The 21,474-nt window shown below is 34.9% G+C and overlaps 1 protein-coding gene across 8 annotated transcripts in view; it reads left to right on the top strand.

Moving 5' to 3' along the window:
- The window catches only part of LOC121862327 (protein lap4-like), a 151,388-nt gene that overhangs the window by 51,910 nt on the left and 78,004 nt on the right, over positions 1-21,474 (top strand). For 6 of the 8 annotated variants that reach the window (XM_042360507.1, XM_042360504.1, XM_042360503.1 and 3 more), the window contains exon 10: positions 14,043-14,072. The exons of the other annotated variants lie outside the window; for them this stretch is intronic. In XM_042360507.1, the coding sequence (XP_042216441.1) occupies positions 14,043-14,072 (30 nt within the window). The remainder of the gene's footprint in view (positions 1-14,042; positions 14,073-21,474) is intronic. 8 annotated transcript variants of the gene reach the window in all.

Below are 21,474 nucleotides of genomic sequence, written 5' to 3'. Positions count from 1 at the left end.
GCTCGTATATAGAATTATTTTGGCAACCGAAAGAAGTAAAAAAATGAAGATATTGTCCTAAATAGAATATGAATAGTACAGTATATGTTGAGGAAAGACCGAGAAAAATAACAATGCTGTGTTATATATTTGCATGAGTATAAATGAAAGAAAGAAGCATAGATATACATTACATATTCAAAATTCTTATCCTGCCTAATGCACGGGCTGGGGAAAAAAGTGAGAATCTGGTTTATCCCATCACTTCACCCAACAACAACACATCCCTTCCCAGGAATTACTGCTGTGTCCTCCACGAATCCCTTCACACTGTTGCTTCTTAGATGTCTTTCCCCTCATTTTTATTGTGTGACTCACATTCATGACGTCCTTCTACATGTATTTCCTTCTTGGGCTTCCTCTATCCCTGAACACACACTTTTAATCAATCTCACACTTCTCATTTTATCAATTAATATATACTATTTAAATGAGACTTGATCTACGTTTTGTGAGATGTTTCTGATACTTGCAAATTCCCCCTCCCCTTCCCCCCCCCCTTTTTTTTTCTCCCCATTCTATGCACTTAACATTTTATTATCAAACACATCTTTTGTCCCTTTTAATATGCTTCTTTACACTCAGTAATTGCTCTCCACTTTCCCATCTTTGTCTGTTTTAGCATGGTAATTTCTTTCAAACATTTTTTCAATACATCTGTTACTTTCTTTCATTCTACTACTCTGGGGTGCACTTACTGACAGCCACTCCAAGATATCTGAAACACTGCATTCAGTTTCCAGTCAAGGTAATATTGATTTTCCCTGTATTCCATGTACTGTATTCACCACTTTCTCATTTGCTGTCAGCTTTTTTATAGCACATGTTCCTCCAGGCTCATTTCCCTAAACACCTGACTCACTTCTCATTTTATCCTGTATCAATTTTCACTAAACTTGCATCTTTCTTCATCATTGTTGCTTTCGCCTCTCAAACTATGTCAACCATGAAAGCATTAAATATCTACACTGTCATTACACACATCCTAACCTAGTCTTACTCTTCTCTCAAGAAACTCAAACACATATTTCACTTTCCCTGTTGAACTCTATAAAGATAGCATCGAGCAGTATCTCATTTACCATGTATACAGTATATTTCAGTTGTACGTAGTAGGCAGCTACCAAACAGGGAGGTACTACAATATATATATACTGTATATATATATGCAAGTAAATCACTGTAGGTCCACAATGTCAGGTATTAGGTAATGACCCTACTAATCTTTAAATAACACGGCAACGGTCGGTAGTCAGGTCAGAGGGTAAGGTGACCCAACCTTCTCACCTGGTTACAAATCTTCTTAATTACAAAATTGTCCAGTTTGTACATGCCATTACTCAAATTCATGTTGAATGCTTCAGTATGTTTAATGAGACTTGATTCTATGATGTTCCTACTGTTTTTATGTGCTTTGAGAATTTGCAGTCTGGAATTCATTGATGAGGAATATAAATATATCTATAACATTGGCTCAAACCTTAAATACCCTAGATCTTTCATAGACAAATGCCTAAACATTACTAAGAAAACTTTTTATAGAACTGATCCCAAGCCCATCCATGACCATAAGAATATCTTAATATTACCATTTCACAAAAATTTCTCACACATTCCTTTACAACTAAAAACCTGGAACTGGCATTTAAAAACTCATGCACTGTTAAACAAATGTTAATCAAGAACTCCCCCAACAACACAATTGGTTGCATTTATAAAGTTCCTTGCAAGGAATGTAATATGTTTTACTTAGGCCAGACAGGTAAAGATCTTGTAACTAGACTTAAACAATATAAATATAGTGTTAGGACAGGCCAGGAATCCAATGCTCTGTTTGTTCATTTGAGGGATAACAAGCATTGCATTGACTGGGATAATGCCTCCTCAATATTACCTTGTAATTCAATTGATAGTAGGAACATCATAGAATCTAGTCTCATTAAACATACCGAAGCATTCAACATGAATTTGAGTAATGGCATGTACAAACTGGACAATTTTGTAATTAAGAAGATTTGTAACCAGGTGAGAAGGTTGAGTCACCTTACCCTCTGACCTGACTACCGACCGTTGCCGTGCTATTTAAAGATTAGTAGGGTCATTACCTAATACCTGACCATTGTGGACCTGGTCTCACCCTCCTCTGTATATATACACCTTGTTTTGTACTTCTCTTTAGTCTGTACCCACCCCTGAAGATGTGAATTACACGAAAGCGCTTGGGAACTTCGTGTTTTCTTCTTTCCTTGTGGGTATCAGCATATACAGTATATATATATATATATATATATATATATATATATATACTATATATATATATATATATATATATATATATATATATATATATATATATATATACATACATACATACATACATATATTGATAAAATCACACGGGAAAATGGAAACAACGGAGTACCTTAGCTTTCGTCTTTATTCAAGATTTATCTTATCCACGTTTTCATTGTGGGGTGAAAAAAATAAATTTTAATATTTTGTATTAAATAATACCTCAGATTAAAGTTAGGATAATATAATTGACATTGCTGGATTCCTTGTAAGACCAGGAATATTTTGAATATAAATGTCATATATTTTTCACAAAAGATAACATATTTACTCAGAATAAACTTTACATCTAAAATTTGTATGTCTAATGCAAAATCTATGATGTTTATATTCAAAATGATCACAAATTATAAATTCCAGCAATATAAAATTATATTCTGCCGGATAATTTATGAATTTATAAGCTAAAATGAGCAGGGTGGTAATTGGGCAAATCTAAAAATAGCGTCTAAAGCAGGACACTCGTATATGTGAAAAAAATCGTGTTAAGTGAAGGTCAAGCTCTGGCGAGCACGCGTATATGATAAAACAGCGTTAAAGTAAAACCTCGTTAGAGAATAACTGTAATTGAAAGTAAAAAAAAGAAATTATCTGGCAAAATTTCAAGATTTCACTGTTCATATCTGCGTTCGTTCGTAAGTCAGACGTTCGTAAGTCGGGGACCTCCTGTACAGTGCAGTAGTAATAATTTTACCTGTGCATATGAGGGTATTAATAGTACGTTCTCATACTGTACTTAAAGAGTTATGTTATACAGTATTAAAAAAATCATATCCCATACTCAAGTCCTGATGAGTTATTGTGTCATTTTTAAGCCGAGTTGCTTTGTTTTCATGGCACAAATGGTTTTTACCGTATATCTCGGCCTACAAGCGACGAAGATTGTATAAACAGCCAAATTTCCATTTAAAAGAAACTAGCCCTATTAAGCTTCCATAAGACCGGTACCAAATACGACCTTACCATGCGAACTTACACAATAATCCTTTACCAACCATCCCATTGACCAGCTGTTTCCATCATTGTTTTTAAAATAAGCCAATTCACTTCAAACAATGGCATCAACTTTGCATTGATATAGTATAAACACCAATTGACTCATAAATTTTGTTATTTAGCGAACTAATGTGGTGTCGAATACAATTGTTTCATTTACTTAAAATGGATTACCGATTTATTTGTTTATATATATCATACTGTAATATAATAAACACATAAATACTTCTTAATTTATAACAGCCAGCAGGCTACAATATTCTAATTCAATAGTGTTTCATTAGGATTTGAGTGAAAAAAGATTACTGTATACTTACATACATTTATTACACAAAAAATATATATATATATATATATATATATATATATATATATATATATATATATATATATATATATATATATATATATATATATATATTACAAACTGATCAGTCATAGCGAATATTCTATATAAAATACAAATTTTAAATGAATTATTTCCAGTGGAATCCTACACCAAACAAACTGCACAAGCAATATCATCCCTCTCCTATTCTGAAGGTCTTGGTAAATAACTTTTTGTTTCATATTTTCTTGTTTGTCCAAATTTATCATGTATCAAGTAATAACCTTGCTAAGTTTGAGCAGCTCCAAACAGGAGATTCTACTGCCTGGGAGAATTGAAGCATAATGTGTGTCAATAGTAGACCCTACTTCCATACTCAAAATTGACCAAGTCTTAGGTTGCTGATATCTTACCCTCATTTACACAATTAATGATTTCAATTGTTTCTCTTCCTTTGACAACTAACCTTACAATATAATTTCCTTTGATCTTTCCATTTATTTATAGATAGTTATTAAAATAATCCTTAATTTATTAAGTCAAATTTACCGCTTTTGTACACTAATAGCTCATAGCGTCAGTTATTTTAACTGGAACTAATATTGGTGTGATAAAATTTCCATTTGCGAAATAGATTCGATTTATTTGTTTTGTTAGCTACATAATATGTAATACATTAAACACTGCAAATATTTACTTTAATTATATACTTGTTTCGCGAAAAGGAAGGCTACCATTATACCTGGTAAAATTGAGATTGACCAGACATTTATGATCGTAGGACCAAAAACTCGAATCCATGACGTGACTTCTGGTAATCCCATTCTCATCTAAATTTACCACTGTCGGTAGTTTTCAGAATTAACGCAGTCATTTACTGAATATTCGCGTAAAAATTAATTTTAAATTAATTATTTATAGGAGGTCTAAATATTATGATCAGTAAATATACAGTATGCATTACGGCCACTTCGAACACACAAGATGACCGTAAAAATAGCGGCAGTCACTGTCAAATCACTTCCCTTTCGTCACTGGCAAATGGGGGGAGATGATAGCAGCTGTGTTTATTACCGGGGTATATTGTTCTTACGTATGTTAGACAGGTTTATAATACATTTTTATTATTTTAATAACCGTAATCTTCATTTTAATCCAGCTTCCCAAATGTAAATTTCAGTATAAAATAAATAAAATTGTAGAACCTTGGCGGTTTACCATGTTTCCATCACCCTCTTGACACGCTAAACCGCAAAATTTAAAAGTTAAAATTTATCCTGGTGCTTAAGACTAACCTAACTTTGGCTATTTTTTTTGTTCAAATTCCGCCTTGTAGGCCAGAATATACGGTATGCGTTACTGGCATTATCCACCTCAACTTTTGCTTTAACAAATTTCACATTCATACAACTCTCCAAAACTGTACAGTACATCATTAACATAAAAATTTAAAATTCATAACAACATTTATACAAAACATATTACATAGAAAAGGGCAATTAAGCAACTGGCTGAATGACCGCAATGATGAAAAAAACCTTATACCCAGAGAGCTTGAGAGACGTAAATAAAGAATGAGGCACACACACAAACAAACACACACACAAACTCATTTGTACACATATATATATATATATATATATATATATATATATATATATATATATATATATATATATATATATATATATATATATATATATATATATATATATATATATATATTTCACAGTCATGGGTATTTCAGATTATTGACACAGGTGTCATATTTTTCAAATAAATTTTGAAAAAATGGGTTGTGTGACTATTTTGGTGCAAGAACATGTCATTAAAAGCAGCCTGAAAACCACTGGGTATCCCACAAAGTGCTCTTTCTATGTGCCTATGTTTGTATTCTATATCTATTCTGTTTTCTAACACATTCCATTGACATCTCCTATCCATTGTGGTTTAATCCTATGCAGATCATGAAATGCTGAAAATGTTTTTGGGCCAATTTCTCCCACTGCTTCCCCAATTTCTCTTGGTAAAATTTTGATTCATACACATGATATGCTTGGGTAGATCCTTACTGAAAGTCACTACAGTCAGTCATTCTGTTAGTGGACTTCTTCATAGTCATATTAAAGACATGATTTACAACTTACTGTACAAGAAAATTCCTTCTAATTAAAAATTATTTATACCATTTCACCATTTTTTATATAATTGGTATGATTACTAATATGATACAGAGATGCATACCACTCACCAACTTTGGGGAATGGTTACTTGTATAGACATGCTGAAATTTCATTCTGTAAACATAGCATTAAAGATGAATTTAACCTCCAATCTCATGGGAACAAAACAGGATCATGTCTGCAACTACTTTGGTGCATACTGCTCTCACATGACTAGACTGCAATGCTTGTCATTTTTCAAAGTACAGGTACTAAATGATGCTGAACAAACTAGTCTTTGTTTCAGGTCAGAATTTAAAAGCACATTGGAATGATAGGGAAGAAAATTTAAACATGAGGAAGGGATGAGCGATTGGGAGCTTTCGATTCTAATAAGGCTTAAGTGAATGAATTCAGAAGATTGTGCGCTGAGAAAAAGTTGACAGCTTATGTGAATGAAGAACAATTTGGTGAGCATGAGGAGAGAAAGGAGACAGAGAAACAAAATCAACTTGAATGAAGGTTAGATAGAGGAACTAGAGCATCTTGGATATCTCTAGTGTAATTGTTAATAAATGGAATGACGATGTGGATTGAAATGTGAAAGCCACCATATAATGTCTGAGGGAAAGAGACAAATTACCTGTAAGATTTACCTGCCATAACACCACCTGCACAAAAACTGCCTTGTTTAGAGTATTTTATCTGCTACCAAATTCCTATACAGTACTGGGGACCTTGAAGCAATACTGTCTCTAATATGTGGTCCTGGCCAGACTCCTTTATTTGCTTCACCTTGAGGTCTTAAATATTTTGGTGTCATCTTTGAAGGCACTAGTGCAGTACCATCAGCCAGGTAGCAAGGAATAAAGATGTGCTAATGAATCTGTGGATGATCCTCTTTCTATATACAAACAGTTCCATAAACCAGCAAAACACCTGCCAGGAGTGTGCTGAAGCTTATGCAGATGTTTTGAACTGTATATTGCCATCACAGGCACATAAAATGCATGAGTTGGTCAAACTTTTTTCTTGCTGTATTTTTACTGTATTTTCCAAATTATATGACAAATTATAAATGTTTAATAGGAGAAATATGCTTAATGCTTAATGGAAGGGTATGAAACGGTAAAAAAAATATGGGGTGCTTGGATTGGTGGCCCGGTCAGACTGTAGCAACTACCACGGGATCACGCTGCTGGCAAGATTATCGCCCGAGTCCTCCTAAACAAACTTCTTCCTGAGGCGGAAAACTTCTTCCCAGAATCTCGATGTGGCTTTAGACCATCATGTGGCGCCACTGACATGATCTTTGCCTTCTGCCAGATACAGGAAAAGTGCATAAAACAGATTTGTGGCCTATACAGTACATGTCCTTCATCGACCTATCCAAGGCCCTTGACTCAGTCAACAGGGAAGCCCTCTGGTGGACCCTCAGCCACATTGGCTGCCCACCAAAATTCATTGCCATTGTGAGGCAACTCCACGATGGCATGAGTGGCAGTGTCCTGCACAGTGGCACCCAGTATGAGTTTTTCCCCATCTAAATGGGGGTTAAACAAGGGTGTGTACTGGCACCAACTCTCTTTTCCATTTTCTTGGCTGCCTTCCTTACTCGTGCCAGTGCCAATTTAGCTGGCGGGATGGACATCGAGTACCGGATGAAGGATCTTTTCAGCATAAGACGACTCCAGGCAGGAACAAAGGTGTTGGCAGCTTCCATTACTGAACTTCAGTATGCTGACGACCTCACTCTTGTTTCTCACACTGAATGTACCTACAGGAGATCCTGAACATCTACGCAGATGCATAAGCACACTTCAGCCTTGAGGTGAATGTACGTAAGACTCGGATTCTCTTTCAGCCTGCCCCTGGTTCAGCCACACCTCCACCATCCATCCATCCAGCTTAATGGTACTACCCTCTCTAAAGTTACTCACTTTCGATATCTCGGCTCCCACCTGTCCACCACCGTGGACATCAATAGAGAGATTCAACATCGGATCAGATGTGCATCTCAAGCCTTTGGCCTACTCCAAAACCGTGTATTCAGTTGTAGTGAGCTGAAATTATCTACAAAGCTGCACGTATATTGAGCAGTGTCCTCTCCACCCCGCTATATCAGCAGCGAGCATCGTTACATACAGGCACCTCAAAGGCACCAAAACTTTCACCAGCATCTACATTCCATCCTCCGATTTCGCTGGGAAGACGAAAGAACAAATGCCAGTATTCTCCTCCAACTTATCGAAGCCACCATTATCCATGAACAACCTAACCTGACTGGCCTATGTTACACCTGCGTGGTCGGCAGTAGACTGCCAAAGCAGCTACTTTAATGTCACCTAACAAATAAATGAAACACTGCGGGCAACGAAACGGTAAGGATAATTTTAAGACAAACCTGAAAACTGCCAAATGCCCCCCTCACCTGGAGACGATTACTCCACACCGTGATGAGGGGCACCACACAGAAGGTGTCAATACTTTGAGTTAGCCCAATTGCAAACCGAGGCAGACAAGCGCCAATGCCGAAAGATGATGCAGCCCTTTCCACATTAGATGTAGCCCTCCACTGTTCAACATCTGTGGACGGCCCTGCTGGTCGTGTCGGCCTCTTTAGTCACCTCCAGAACTTACCAACGAAGGTGACATCCTCTACTCATATCAATGTATCATAGCTGGATGATTGTACATACTTGATTCCGAGTGACAGCAAAGTACAGTAGTAGTAGTAGCTTGTGTGTGTGTGTGTGTGTGTGTGTGTAATGGATGGTGAGGTTTTTTATGATTGTATGGGTATAGAATGAGATGCAAGAGGACAGCATGCTAAAGATGAATATATTGAAGTACAGTGTTATAATAAGTTCTTTGGAAAGCGTAAGATATTGTAGAATATGGGAAGGAATGAAGGAAGGATGTGACACATTTGAGGGAGAGAATGGGGGAGAACATAAGAGGAATAAGGAGGGCAAAGGAGGTATGTAGTGGTTGGGTAACCTGGAAGTTCTTCACATCTTGGGTGCCCCCACAAAGGAGAGAGCCTTATCTGAGTAAAGCTTCATAGAAAAAAATTAAAAAGAGGTAATATAGATAAGGTGTACAGAGTATGAATCATTATATCACCTCATCAAATATACTGGAATATTCATATGAGTTAGTTTGTGATCCTAACTATCTAGGGCGTGTCTTCATTTCCTGTCTTTTTTTATCAGAGAACCTTACATTTATTAGAATTCCATTTTCACTGGAGCCAAAATTTCATATAGATGGTAGTTTTGTTGGCCCCAGTCTCTAATTGAAGCACAAGTTAGGGAGAAAAATTGCTCCTGACACTGAATGTTCTTTTCTTTCTGCATTGACTTCTTACAATAAGGGTACCCTCTTGGTGGTATGGCAGATAATTTCTAACCCTATATTTCCCTCAGCAAATACTGTTTTCAACCTTTCTTACCTTGTGTCATGTCACCTTTTCCTGCATTCAAAGTTGGATATCACAAAAGACTATCAAACATATCAGCTATAGATTTTCTTCATGACTTAAACTATCAGAGAATTGCTGAGGACTGTTTCTGTTCTCATAGAAATGAGAGAGTCTTCTTTATTAAAGGGAAGAGGAATGTTAAAAAAGGATGAAGAGGATGAAGGTTGTCTCGGCAAGAAAGCACAAAAAAACTCGGGAAAATGGAAAATATAGAGAATGGTATAAGTAACAGGATTTGAGAGAGTTTGATTGGAAAATTTACCAATAATTATGATTCATTGTGGCTAAAGATTAGATAAAAAGAAATCACATGGATAATGCTTTCATCAGCAACCAAGGCCAACCATGTAGTACTGTTAATCTATCTACAGGTACAGTTGACAATCCCTATCCGAAATTCCAAAATCCTCCGAAAACCGAAAGCTTTTTCTGGAGCATCACTCCTGTGCTGCGGCATACCCTGATTTATTTTTATTTTCATTTATTTATTTATTTTTTATTTTAAATTTTACTGGTTTTAACCCACCCGGACACAGGTCACTGACCCACATCAGGCCTGAATTAATAATAATAATAACTAATAATAATAATAATGATAATAATAATAACTAATAATAATAATAATAATAATAATAATAATAATAATAATAATAATAATAATAATAATAACAATAATAATAATAATAATAATAATAATACAATTAATAATAATAATAATAATAATAATAATAATAATAATAATAATTAATAATAATAATAATAATAATAATAATAATAATAATAATAATAATAATAATAATAATAATAATAATAATAATAATAATAATAATAATAATACCAATAATAATAATACCAATAATAATAATAATAATACCAATAATAATAATAATAATAATAATAATACCAATAATAATAATAATAATAATAATAATACCAATAATAATAATAATAATAATAATAATACCAATAATAATAATAATAATAATAATAATAATAATAATAATAATAATAATAATAATAATAATAATAATAATAATAATAATAATAATAATAATAATAATAATAATAATAATAATAATAATAATAACCTATCAAAAATCCGACAACCTCGGGACCTGAGGAGTGCCGGATTTTCGAAAATGCCGGAAAACTGATGGTTATATTTGCTGTATAAGTTTAACAGAAAATGACTACCTGTACAGTCCTTTAAACAAAGAAAATTAAACACTTAAGTTAGGATAATATAATTGACATTGCTGGATTCCTTGTAAGACCAGGAATATTTTGAATATAAATTTCATATATTTTGCACAAAAGTTAACATATTTACTCAGAGTAAACATTATATCTAAAATTTGTATGTCTAATGCAAAATCTATGGTGTTTATATTCGAAATGATCATCAAATTGTAAGAATTCCAGCAATGTAAATTATATTCTGGCCGGGTAATTTGTATGAATTTTATGAGCTAAAACATATATCTTCATTAAATAAACAAAGAAATATTTGAAAATGCGCTCCGAAATCCATGCCGGAAAACTGAAGGTTCCGGTTTATCGGTTGCCGGATTTTTGATAAGCCACCTGTAATAATAATAATAATAATAATAATAATAATAATGATAATAATAATAATAAAAATAAATAAAAATTTTAATAAAAATGCTTAAATAAAATAATGAAAACAATAATAAAATAAAAATAACAACGATAATAATAATAAAACAAAAATGAAAAAAGGATCATAAGTGAGAAACACGACCTAGACCTATGAATTATTATTATTATTATTATTATTATTATTATTATTATTATTATTATTATTATTATTATTATTATTATTATTATTGTTGCTATTGTTGCTATTATTATTATTGCTATTATTATTATTGCTATTATTATTATTGCTATTATTATTATTGCTATTGCTACATTTTCGTCCCCCAGGCCCTGATGTGGGTCAGTGACCTGTGCCCGGGTGGGCTAAACCCCATTAAAAAAAAATAAATAAATGAAAAAAATAAAAAAATAAATCACCATTCTGAAATCCGAAAAATTCCGAAATCCGAAACACGTATGGCTCCAAGGTTTTCGGATAAGGGGTTGTCAACCTGTAATTGTATTTTTACTCTGTAGTTTTTGCTGCTACTTCTTTTCTAGTTTCTCCTCTATATTTGCTAAGGCAATCTTATTGTTGAGTATCTCTTTATTATATCTTAGTTCAGTTCATTGGTAGTTCTGTACTTGACTTAAAGGATACATCAACATGTAATGCTTCACCAAATGTTTTGAATATAATTTTGGATTATGGTTGGTAGCCAATGTAAATTTAATTACCTTGTGTAATTTGTATCCCTTTGAATACAAAAAAGGTACATGATATATATATATATATATATATATATATATATATATATATATATATATATATATATATATATATATATATATATATATATATATATATATATATATATATATATATATATATATATATATATATATATATATATATATATATATATATATATATATATATATATATATATATATATATATATATATATATATATATATATATATATATATATATATATATATATATATATATATGATGAAAAATGGATTTACATGATATATATATATATATATATATATATATATATATATATATATATATATATATATATATATATATATATATATATATATATATATATATATATATATATATATACAGTATATATATATATATATACATATATATATATATATATATATATATATATATATATATATATATATATATATATATATATATATATATATATATATATATATATATATATATATATATATATATATATATATATATGTATATATATATATATACCTCTGTTTTAATCTAGAACCCATCACTGCTCCCTTCTCTGAGCTGTGCAAATCTTCACACAGATTTGGATATATTAATGAAATTACAAATTTTTTTATCCCTATTACTTCCAAGCTTCCCTATCAGGCTCATTATTTGTACACACCATTCAAGAAGTGAACCAAGGATATTAGTCATAATTGCATTCACGTTATGTAACAGATTTTAATGTTATCTTAATTTTAAGTATAACTTTTAAAAAAATTGATTTTTTTTTCATTTGAAAGTTTGTGAAAAATATATTATTAAAAAATTCTCCGAAGTGCTTATATCTCTACACGATGTATTTGTCAAAATATTTTCTTGCACAACTTTTTTCAGGCAAGGAATTGAACAGAGAGGATGGACATTGTTTTCCTTTTTTTAATATTAAAGCCACTGTCAGTTTATAATGTTTTGAATGTTATTGCTGCCAGTTGTATTGAAATTTGATTCTTTTATAAAGAAATTGAAAGGCTCCAATGGAAGGTTTGTTAGAATACCACCCTTAAGAATTTCAGCAAAATACACTACTGTATAGTATGGTATTGAGAACTAATTAATAAATACACAATATGTATAAAAATTATATATCTCACCACAGCTGTTGTATAATGAAGGACCTGACTGGAAACTTTTTATAATGCAAAATATACTTCTAGTTGTTCCAGTTAAAAATCTTATGTACTAAGGTACTAATGATTTTATTAATATGGATATAATGATGGGTAAAATGACTTGTACAGTTGTGCTTCCAAGTATTTAAGCTGTTGATCAAGTTCACTTAAGTTCTCTTGTCAAAAGCAACCTTTTACTGGAGTACATTATGTTTACTCTTCGTCTTGATAAAAATTTTGTTTACAGATAATTATTACATAATTATGTAGCATCATGTTGGGAAGTCCCATAATATTTCGATATGGTTGGAAAACATTTGCCATATTATCTCTGTTCTCTTCCTAAATCTGCTTCCTTTCATCTCAGTCAGTGTTTCTCCCAGTAGCAAGGCCTTTGACCTGTAGCCTGCACTCATCTATTTTAAATGGTCATTGAAAGAAGATGTTAGGTTGACAGCTATATTTTACTTGGATTTGTTTAAGCAAGTTGTCAAATTATAATTTTTAATTAAAATCCCTCTACTGTACTCTTGCTGCAACTAAAGTTAACCAAGTAAGCATTTGTGATACTTTGAGGTGTTAATTATGATATAAGGTTGACAAGATTGGTTAGGATATGCCAGATATGAACCCCAGGCAGTATATCAACCATCAGCAAATTTAACACCTCATCCCTAACATCTCCAGTAGTTAGCAGGTCTGGTTACACAGTTCTTTATTTGTAAACTATTTCTTACATTGGCCTTTCAAGGTGGCAAAATTGTAATAAGATTTGAATTGTTTTATATGTACAAAGATCATGCATTTTTGTTCCTGTGTTGATAAGAAGTGTCATTTTAATGCATTTATGGTAAAAATTTTATAACTGTTTTACCTGCTAACATTTGATTATTTACTTTAGATTGGTACGGTATGCGTATGACTTGATAGTGTTCCAACTGAATACAATTAATATTAGATATTTTTTTCCTATTGAAGTACCTTTTGAGAATATTGTTGATTTTTGCCTAAAAGAGAATTGGGATAATCGTTTAAAAGAGTATAAGTGCCTGCTGGTTAAGTAATTCCATGATTTAACTACTTTTCATTCCACCCTATCCCCTTGCATTTCCTTACACGCCTAACCAAATGCCGATGATTGGTTGGTATTTAGCAATTATGCAAACGACTGGTGGAAACACTGGTGAGTCTTCCACCTTTTCCTCATTTTTTTTTATTGGCAATTTCTCCAGTTCCTGCATTGGTTGTTTGTTTGTCTGTCTGTCTGTCCATGCCATTTTCTTCTTGTTCGTTATCCCTGATGTTTTTTTTTTGCTTGTTGGCATGTTTGGGGTCAGCAAATGCGAGAATATTTGGAAAATGTACACTTGGCCATCTGTGTACACCAGTAGCTGTGGTGTACAAAATGTACCATATATTTCCTGCATTTGTTCTTAAAGTCATCAGTAATCACAATCCTTTTTTTTACTGAAGCAGAATTAATTAATCTGATCTCTTTATCTGGGTTTCATTTGAGATGGAGATTTAATATTAAAGTGGCCACACTTGCTTCACCATGTGTATATTTTCAAAATTATTCCTCACATACCTAAATGCATTGCAGTGGTAATAGAAATGTGTTAAATTTTATTGAATGTAGTTTTTTATTATTACATTATTGTAATTCATTACATGGAATCAATAATTTTTTCTTAGCATATTTAACACTTCCCCCTTATAAGTAATATACTATGTTCTTTCAGCTGATGCATTTTTAATATAACTTGTTTCATTGCAGTTGGTTGCATTTCATAAGAGAACCTCACTATTTTATCCATATTTTGTGAAGACTTAGTGACTGATATACAGATAAATACTGTAGTCATATTTCTAAATGTTGCTCCATGACAGCTCTTGCTACTTGGTCTTCAATAATCGACATATGAAAGATGTGTATCAGGTTAATAGGAAAATTTACCCAGTAATCAGAAAATACCTTTTATAAATTGAAGGAGAACCTTTACTTTCGTGTACAAAACAATGCAGACCGGCCAAGTCTTCCCGTCGAGGGCTATCAACTTATATATTTAGTGTCTAGGAAGAGAGTTTATTATATTTATTCTCTGAGGACGAGAGATAGAATTTCTTTGTAATATTTACCATATAAAATACAAAAAGTATCCAACAACATGCACATAGATTGGTGCTTTTTATCATGTGCTTATTATTATCTATGCTCAAGTTTGGTTACAACTCGCACACTCTCTCCTTCTCTTTCTGAAACATATATTGTATGTAAGGCCATTGAAAATAGCTCATTTTGTAATTTTTTTTTTGCTGTATTAAAAAAACAACTGTTTTAGAAATTATATTTTTACAACAGATCATATATGATTTATTTTGTAATATTGATACTACCATAGTTAGGCCTTTCTTGTTCAACTTTGTGAATATTGATACTCTTGTAAAAAATTAAAATTCACGAAAGAAATTAAGATCACACATACCTGTAAGAGCCATACAACGTACTAAACATACACAATGCAACTTAGATAATGGCAAAATATACATGACACATATTGCATATTCAATAAGAGAGTAGGCAGCTTCACATACAGTGCATACGAGACATGCATGCAAGAACTCGTTTTTGCATCTATGCATGAGTACACAGTTTGACCCTGAGAGTGTGTTAGAAACGGACACACGCTCCATTTTTTAATTTATAAAAATGATTGTTTGAGAGATTGTCCATTTCATCTAGTGTATTTATGACTAGTCAACTCCTAAATATTTGACTGATTAAAGGAATAGTTATATTCAGAGACTGACAATTTGTGATGTCATATTAGCCCATGTGCACCACGTCCATCTCATGGCTTGGCTAGAAATTATTGTCCCAACATTCAGACCTGTAGTTCTTGTCGTTATTCCTTGTTGGGCAGATGCCTTGCACCATAGTTTGTTTCCTGGAAGGAGCTAAATGTACCTTGCCATTTTTTCTTAGCACTTGGGCAATTATAGGTTGAAATCACTGTCCTGATTTGTAGTATTACAAGAAAGGCAGACTCTTCATTATTTTCATGGTTTATTAGGCAGATTCTTCATTATTTTCATGGTGTATTAGCTGTTTACCTTTATTTCAACCTAATTTGAAGTGAACTATGGGACCAACCTTCCCCAAGATATATTGGTTTGGTCATTCACAAATTTCAAAGTAGGTAACTCAACATGCTTTATGAGTTTTTACACCAGGTGTGAGTGTCTGGCTTAGGGTAATAATTCTCTTGTGTGATCTAAAATAGAATTATTGCAAGTGCAATTTTGAATAATAGTTTCTGGCTCACTGTATTCTATCAGGGAAAAAACAGCACATAAAATGTTTACTGTGAGGTTTCATGAGCTCTTTATGTTCTGGATCTTACCACAAATAAATCCTTATGGGGGTCAATTAAATAGTGAAGACTTATGTTGTTCAGTGGGCCTATAACCCAGGTTGAGCACCCCAAGAGGGAATGATTGTTTTCTTTAAGTACAGGTAATAAGTTGTTTGTTAATTCCTCTTTCAATGTGAACATCTGTACTGTACATCATTGGATTGTTGCAACATTGTTGTATGTTATTGTGATTCTGTTTTGAGATTAATGGTGAAATTTGCTATTAATAATTTTGAATCTTTGGACCCTGATTATGAATAATTTTCAGTTTATTCAACAGGATAAGCCTAGTGTAGTGTAAGGATGTGAAAGATTGCTCCATGTTAGGGTTCATAATCTTTCAATTGTGGTGTAATTGCCAGGTTTTTTGCTAGAATACCTAATAGTACTGTAATTTAAGTAATAGAGCTGATTCTACTGCAACCTCAATTTCTCTGATGTAAGTTGCCCTTTTGGTGGAAAGTTGTAATTGGGCTCAAATTATTAACTTATGAAAATGATGAGTCAGCTTATCCAACACAAAAAATGATTGTTTTGCCTATTTTCCATGGGTTAGGAAGGCTAGAGCTTTGGATTGTAATGTGTTCTAGCTCTGGGATAAAGTCCTTCAGTACTAATTTCTTTGGATGAAGGGGAGGCTTCCTCTTCAGGTCCAGCTTTAACTCTTTGATTCTGGTTCAGAACTGGACCTTGAATCGGGTTCAGAACTGGACCCGACTATAGTTCCAATACCTGTCTGTTTCTGAACCATCATTTCACCGTTCAATGATGGATGGCAGTGATATTGTGATATCTGGGTAATAGAGGTATGGAAAATTCTGAGAGGTTATGTGTTTGGCCGTCTGCTTCCAGTGTAACTCTCTAAAGGAAAGGTTTGCAAGGGTTAGATTCTGAAAATATGTTGAGGATATAGACAGTAATTTACTCAACCCGACTAATTTACATTGAAAACTCGTTTCCTCATTCTAAGGAGACACTAATATATATTTGTCAAAAAGTGTTGAGAACATTAAAAGGGTGAACAGTTTCAGCAGTTGATAGATCGGGAATCAGATGTTAGAAGACTCTTGTTCTGTAGCCTTCTTTTTCATGTAGGTTTTTCAAATGAAAGTTTGGAAAAAGGATTTTCTTGGGTTAAAAATTCATAATTCATCAGTTCTGTCTCCCTTTGTAGAAACAGTATTTTGTTTTGCCTTTGCTCAGGGGTCGTTTAAGGCTCTAGCCTTTGTAGGCAAGAAATTATATAAGTGTTTTTGTTTTTAATATCTTCAAGCCAGAGTTAATGCTGGTGAGTACTGTTTAGTTAGTGTCTTATCTTTCCATATGGCTTTTCTGTGGATTTGCTAGTATTTTATTTTTTCTTTACCTTGATTATGTTCGACCAGAAACATTGAAGGTGGCAAATTTTTCCCTCCCCAAGGGTGTATCAGTTCTTGAGAAGAGATCAGTTGGGACCTCCTCCTCCTCTTGTGTAGTATGACTACTGTAATTCTTGCAGGAAGTATTTTTCTTGAGCTGTGAGTAAACCAATAGTCAGGGATGAGAGTAAATCCTTAGAGACCAGCTGGTAAAGAGTCTAACATTCTGTAAGATGCTGGCCAGTGACAGGCACGGTGAGCCTAGCTTATTGTGACATTACAACTCGTCAGTCTAAAAGAGGTGACTTTTGCTTCTAATTACCCATGTTTAAGAGCTATGGCTGAAATGGAGAGATAAAACTAATCTTTTTATTAGTCTCGAGTTGCAAATGTGCAAGGTTTATTTAGACACATAAACATCTGGTCTAGACTTGGTCATAAAAGGGAGTTTTAGAATCAGTCCTTCATTTTTATTTACATTCAGCAGTAATAAGCACAGTTGGTAGAACGATAGAAATGGGCTACTATAGATGATATTTTGAAAACCTTTCTAGTTCTGTTTTTGGTTTTCAGTTTTGCACAATAGTACACACACACACACCCCCACCTACCTACCCCTTTTTTTTTTAAACGTGGCCTCCAGCCTCCCCCATTTATTACCTTAATATTAACTATACTAATACATAAGTAGCTATCCTAGCTGTGTTGAGTTAGTTGAGCCACAGATCTATGTGACATTCAGTGACTTTTGCCTCATAGTCAATATCTGCAACTGTTGTCGGCTTTGGGGCCGATGCTCTCGTTCCCCTGAGGTAGAGCAAAGCCGAACGAAGGAGAGAGAAGGACAGTCGACATCTCATCCAGGCAGTAACATAACTTCTGGGCTGCTGCTTCTGTTCAGAGATCACCTCCGCGAGTCTGGCGTAGATGCATCCCACCAGAGGTTGTGAACACCAGAGGAGTGAAGCTGCCTTGATCAACGTTCTGAATTCTCTCCCCGTATGCCCTTATCTTGTCGTTCTTGTTCCTCCTGTGTGCAGCATCAAGAGCTAATTTACTGTGACATGCGGCCATGGGATAAAAAATCCTGATGTCGAAGAAGACTCGCTGTCCCCGCGTCCAGAATCCTCGAGCACTGACGTCAACACAGGCTTCGTTGGATGTGTTTGAAGTCCTATGTTGGAAATTCTCACTGTCCAATGGAAGGAGTCGGTTCTAACCTGACATCACGGCAGATTTCCTTCAACATATTTGCTGTGAGATCCCTTACTTCGTCATGCCTCATGCATATGAAGCCCCCTTTCTTGCACTCCATGGCGTTATCGACGTCATAGGAAGAGCCACACACATTGGGAAGGCAAACCTTCTACTGGCCTACCGTACCTTAGAGCAATGGCATCTGTAAATTCTTGTTTATTGAGATTGAAACCATTTGCCCTTCTCTGTAACATAGTTAACGAGTTCGAGGTGCCCACCTCCTGTGCTATAGCTACTTTTTTTATCAAATTCTCTGGTACTTGCAGCATCAGTTGCTGCAACATGGAATCGAATATGACAATCATCTAGCTATGATAAAATGATGTGAGTTATTAAGGATGTCACTTTCGTTGGTGAGCTCTGAGGTGACGAGAGAGGCTGATACGGGACCGACAGGAACGTTTACAGATGTTGCACATGTGGAGGGCTACATCTAATGCGGGAAGGGCTGCAGCAGCATCTTTCCGGCATTGGCGCTTGTCTGCCTTGGTTTGCAGTTGGGCAAACTCAAAAGTATTGACACCTTCTTGTGTGGTGCTCCTCCAAGCGTCACGGCATGGAGTAATCGTCTCCCAGGTGAGGGGGTTGATTTGGCACTTTTCAAGTTTGTCTTAAGACTATCCTTGTACCTTTTTGGTTGCCCGCCAGCTTTACGTTTACTATTCGTTAGGTGACTGTAAAGTAGCTGCATTGGCAGTCTACTGTCATCCATGCGGGTAACATGGCCAGTCCAGTGTAGTTTTTCATGGATAACGGTAGCCTCGATGCTCCTACAGTTGGTATCAGTGAGAATACTGGAATTTGTTCTCTTGTCTTCCCAGCAAACTCGGAGGATGGAACGTAGACTACGTTGGTGAAAGTTTTCAAGTGCCTTGATGTGTCTCCTGTATGTGACCCATGTCTCGCTGCCATATAGCGGGGTTAGGAGGACCACTGCTTGATATACGTGCAACATTGTATTTAATTTCAGGTCCCTACAGTTGAACACACAGGCACGGAGTCTGCCAAAGGCTTGAGATGCACATCTGATCCGATGTTGAATCTCTTCATCGATGTCCGCTGTGATGGACTGGTGGGAGCGGAGATACTGGAAGTGGGTAACATTAGATAGGGTAGTACCACTAAGATGGATGGATGGTTGGTGGAGGTGTGTCTGAACCAGGGGCAGGTTGAAAAAGAATTTGAATCTTATGTACATTCACCTCAAGGCTGAAGTGTGCATACGCATCTGCTTAGGTGTTCAGGATTTTCTGTTCAGTGTGAGCAACAAGAGTGAGGTCGTCTGGCTACTGAAGTTCAGTAATGGAAGCTGCAGACACCTTTTCTCCTGCTTGGAATTGTCTTTTGTTGAAAAGACCCTTCATCCGGTACTATATGTCCACCCTGCCGGCTAAATTGGCACTGGCACGAGTAAGGAAGGCCACCAAGAAAATGGAAAAGAGAGTTGGTGCTAGTACACACCCTTGTTTTACCCCTGTTTGGATGGGGAAGAACTCAGACCTGGTGCCATTGTGCAGGACACTGCCATTCATGCCATTGTGGAGTTACCTCACATTGGTGATGAATTTTGGAGGGCAGCCAAAATGGCTGAGGGCCCGCCAGAGGGCTTCCCTGTTGACTGAGTCAAAGGCCTTGGTTAGGTCGATGATGGGCATGTACAGATCAAGACACTGTTCTCTGCACTTTTCCTGTATCTGACGGACAGCAAAGATCATGTCAGTGGTGCCACATTTTGGTCTAAAGCCACATTGAGATTCTGGGAGGAGGTTTTCCACCTCAGAAAGAAGTCTGTTTAGGAGGACTCGGGTGAATATCTTGCCAGCTATGAACTGCAGCGAAATGGAGGCGTCTTTAAGAGTTTGGGGGATTTCCTCCTTTTCCCATATATTCTCCAGGAGAGAGTGGAGACAGCTGGTAAGCAGAGGACTTCCTGCTTTATACACCTCGGCTGGGATTCCGTCAGGCCCTGAGGCTTTGTTATTTTTCATCTGTTTGATGGCAGTAGCTACTTCATCAAGGGAAGGAGGATAGCTTAGATGAGTCAGCTGTGGACGCTGAAGGACCTACTGGGTAGTCAGGACATCCACATTGGTGTTTCGGTTGAGCAGTGAATGGTAGTGTTCTTTCCAGCACTGACAGATGCCTTCTTCGCCTTTAATTAGGGAGTTACCCTCAGATGAACGGAGGGGAGCTGTGCCATGAGTGATTGGCCCATAAAAAGTTTCAGTGGATTTGAAAAATTCGTGCATCTTGTGTTGATCTGCAAGTTTTTGCATTTCACATGCTTTATTTGTAAACCAGCCATTCTTTTGTATGCATAGTTTGCGCTGGGCCACTGCTTTCTTCTTGTGGAAGGTATCAGCATTGGTCCGAGACAGAGGGTTGTTCAGCCAGTCAGTTAAAGCAGCACGTTTATCTTCGATGAGTACATTTATTTCCTGGTCTTTTCATCAAACCAGTCCTGGTGTATTCTTTCGATCTGGCCGAGGGTCTCTTTAGGTTTTTGTCATGACAATGTCGAGAATATCCCTTTCGGCACTGGAATTTGGGTTGT

This window comes from Homarus americanus, unplaced genomic scaffold, assembly GCF_018991925.1.
Source record: "Homarus americanus isolate GMGI-L3 unplaced genomic scaffold, GMGI_Hamer_2.0 scaffold31037, whole genome shotgun sequence".
Lineage (NCBI taxonomy): Eukaryota > Metazoa > Arthropoda > Malacostraca > Decapoda > Nephropidae > Homarus > Homarus americanus.
This window is presented reverse-complemented; position numbering and strand designations above follow the sequence as displayed.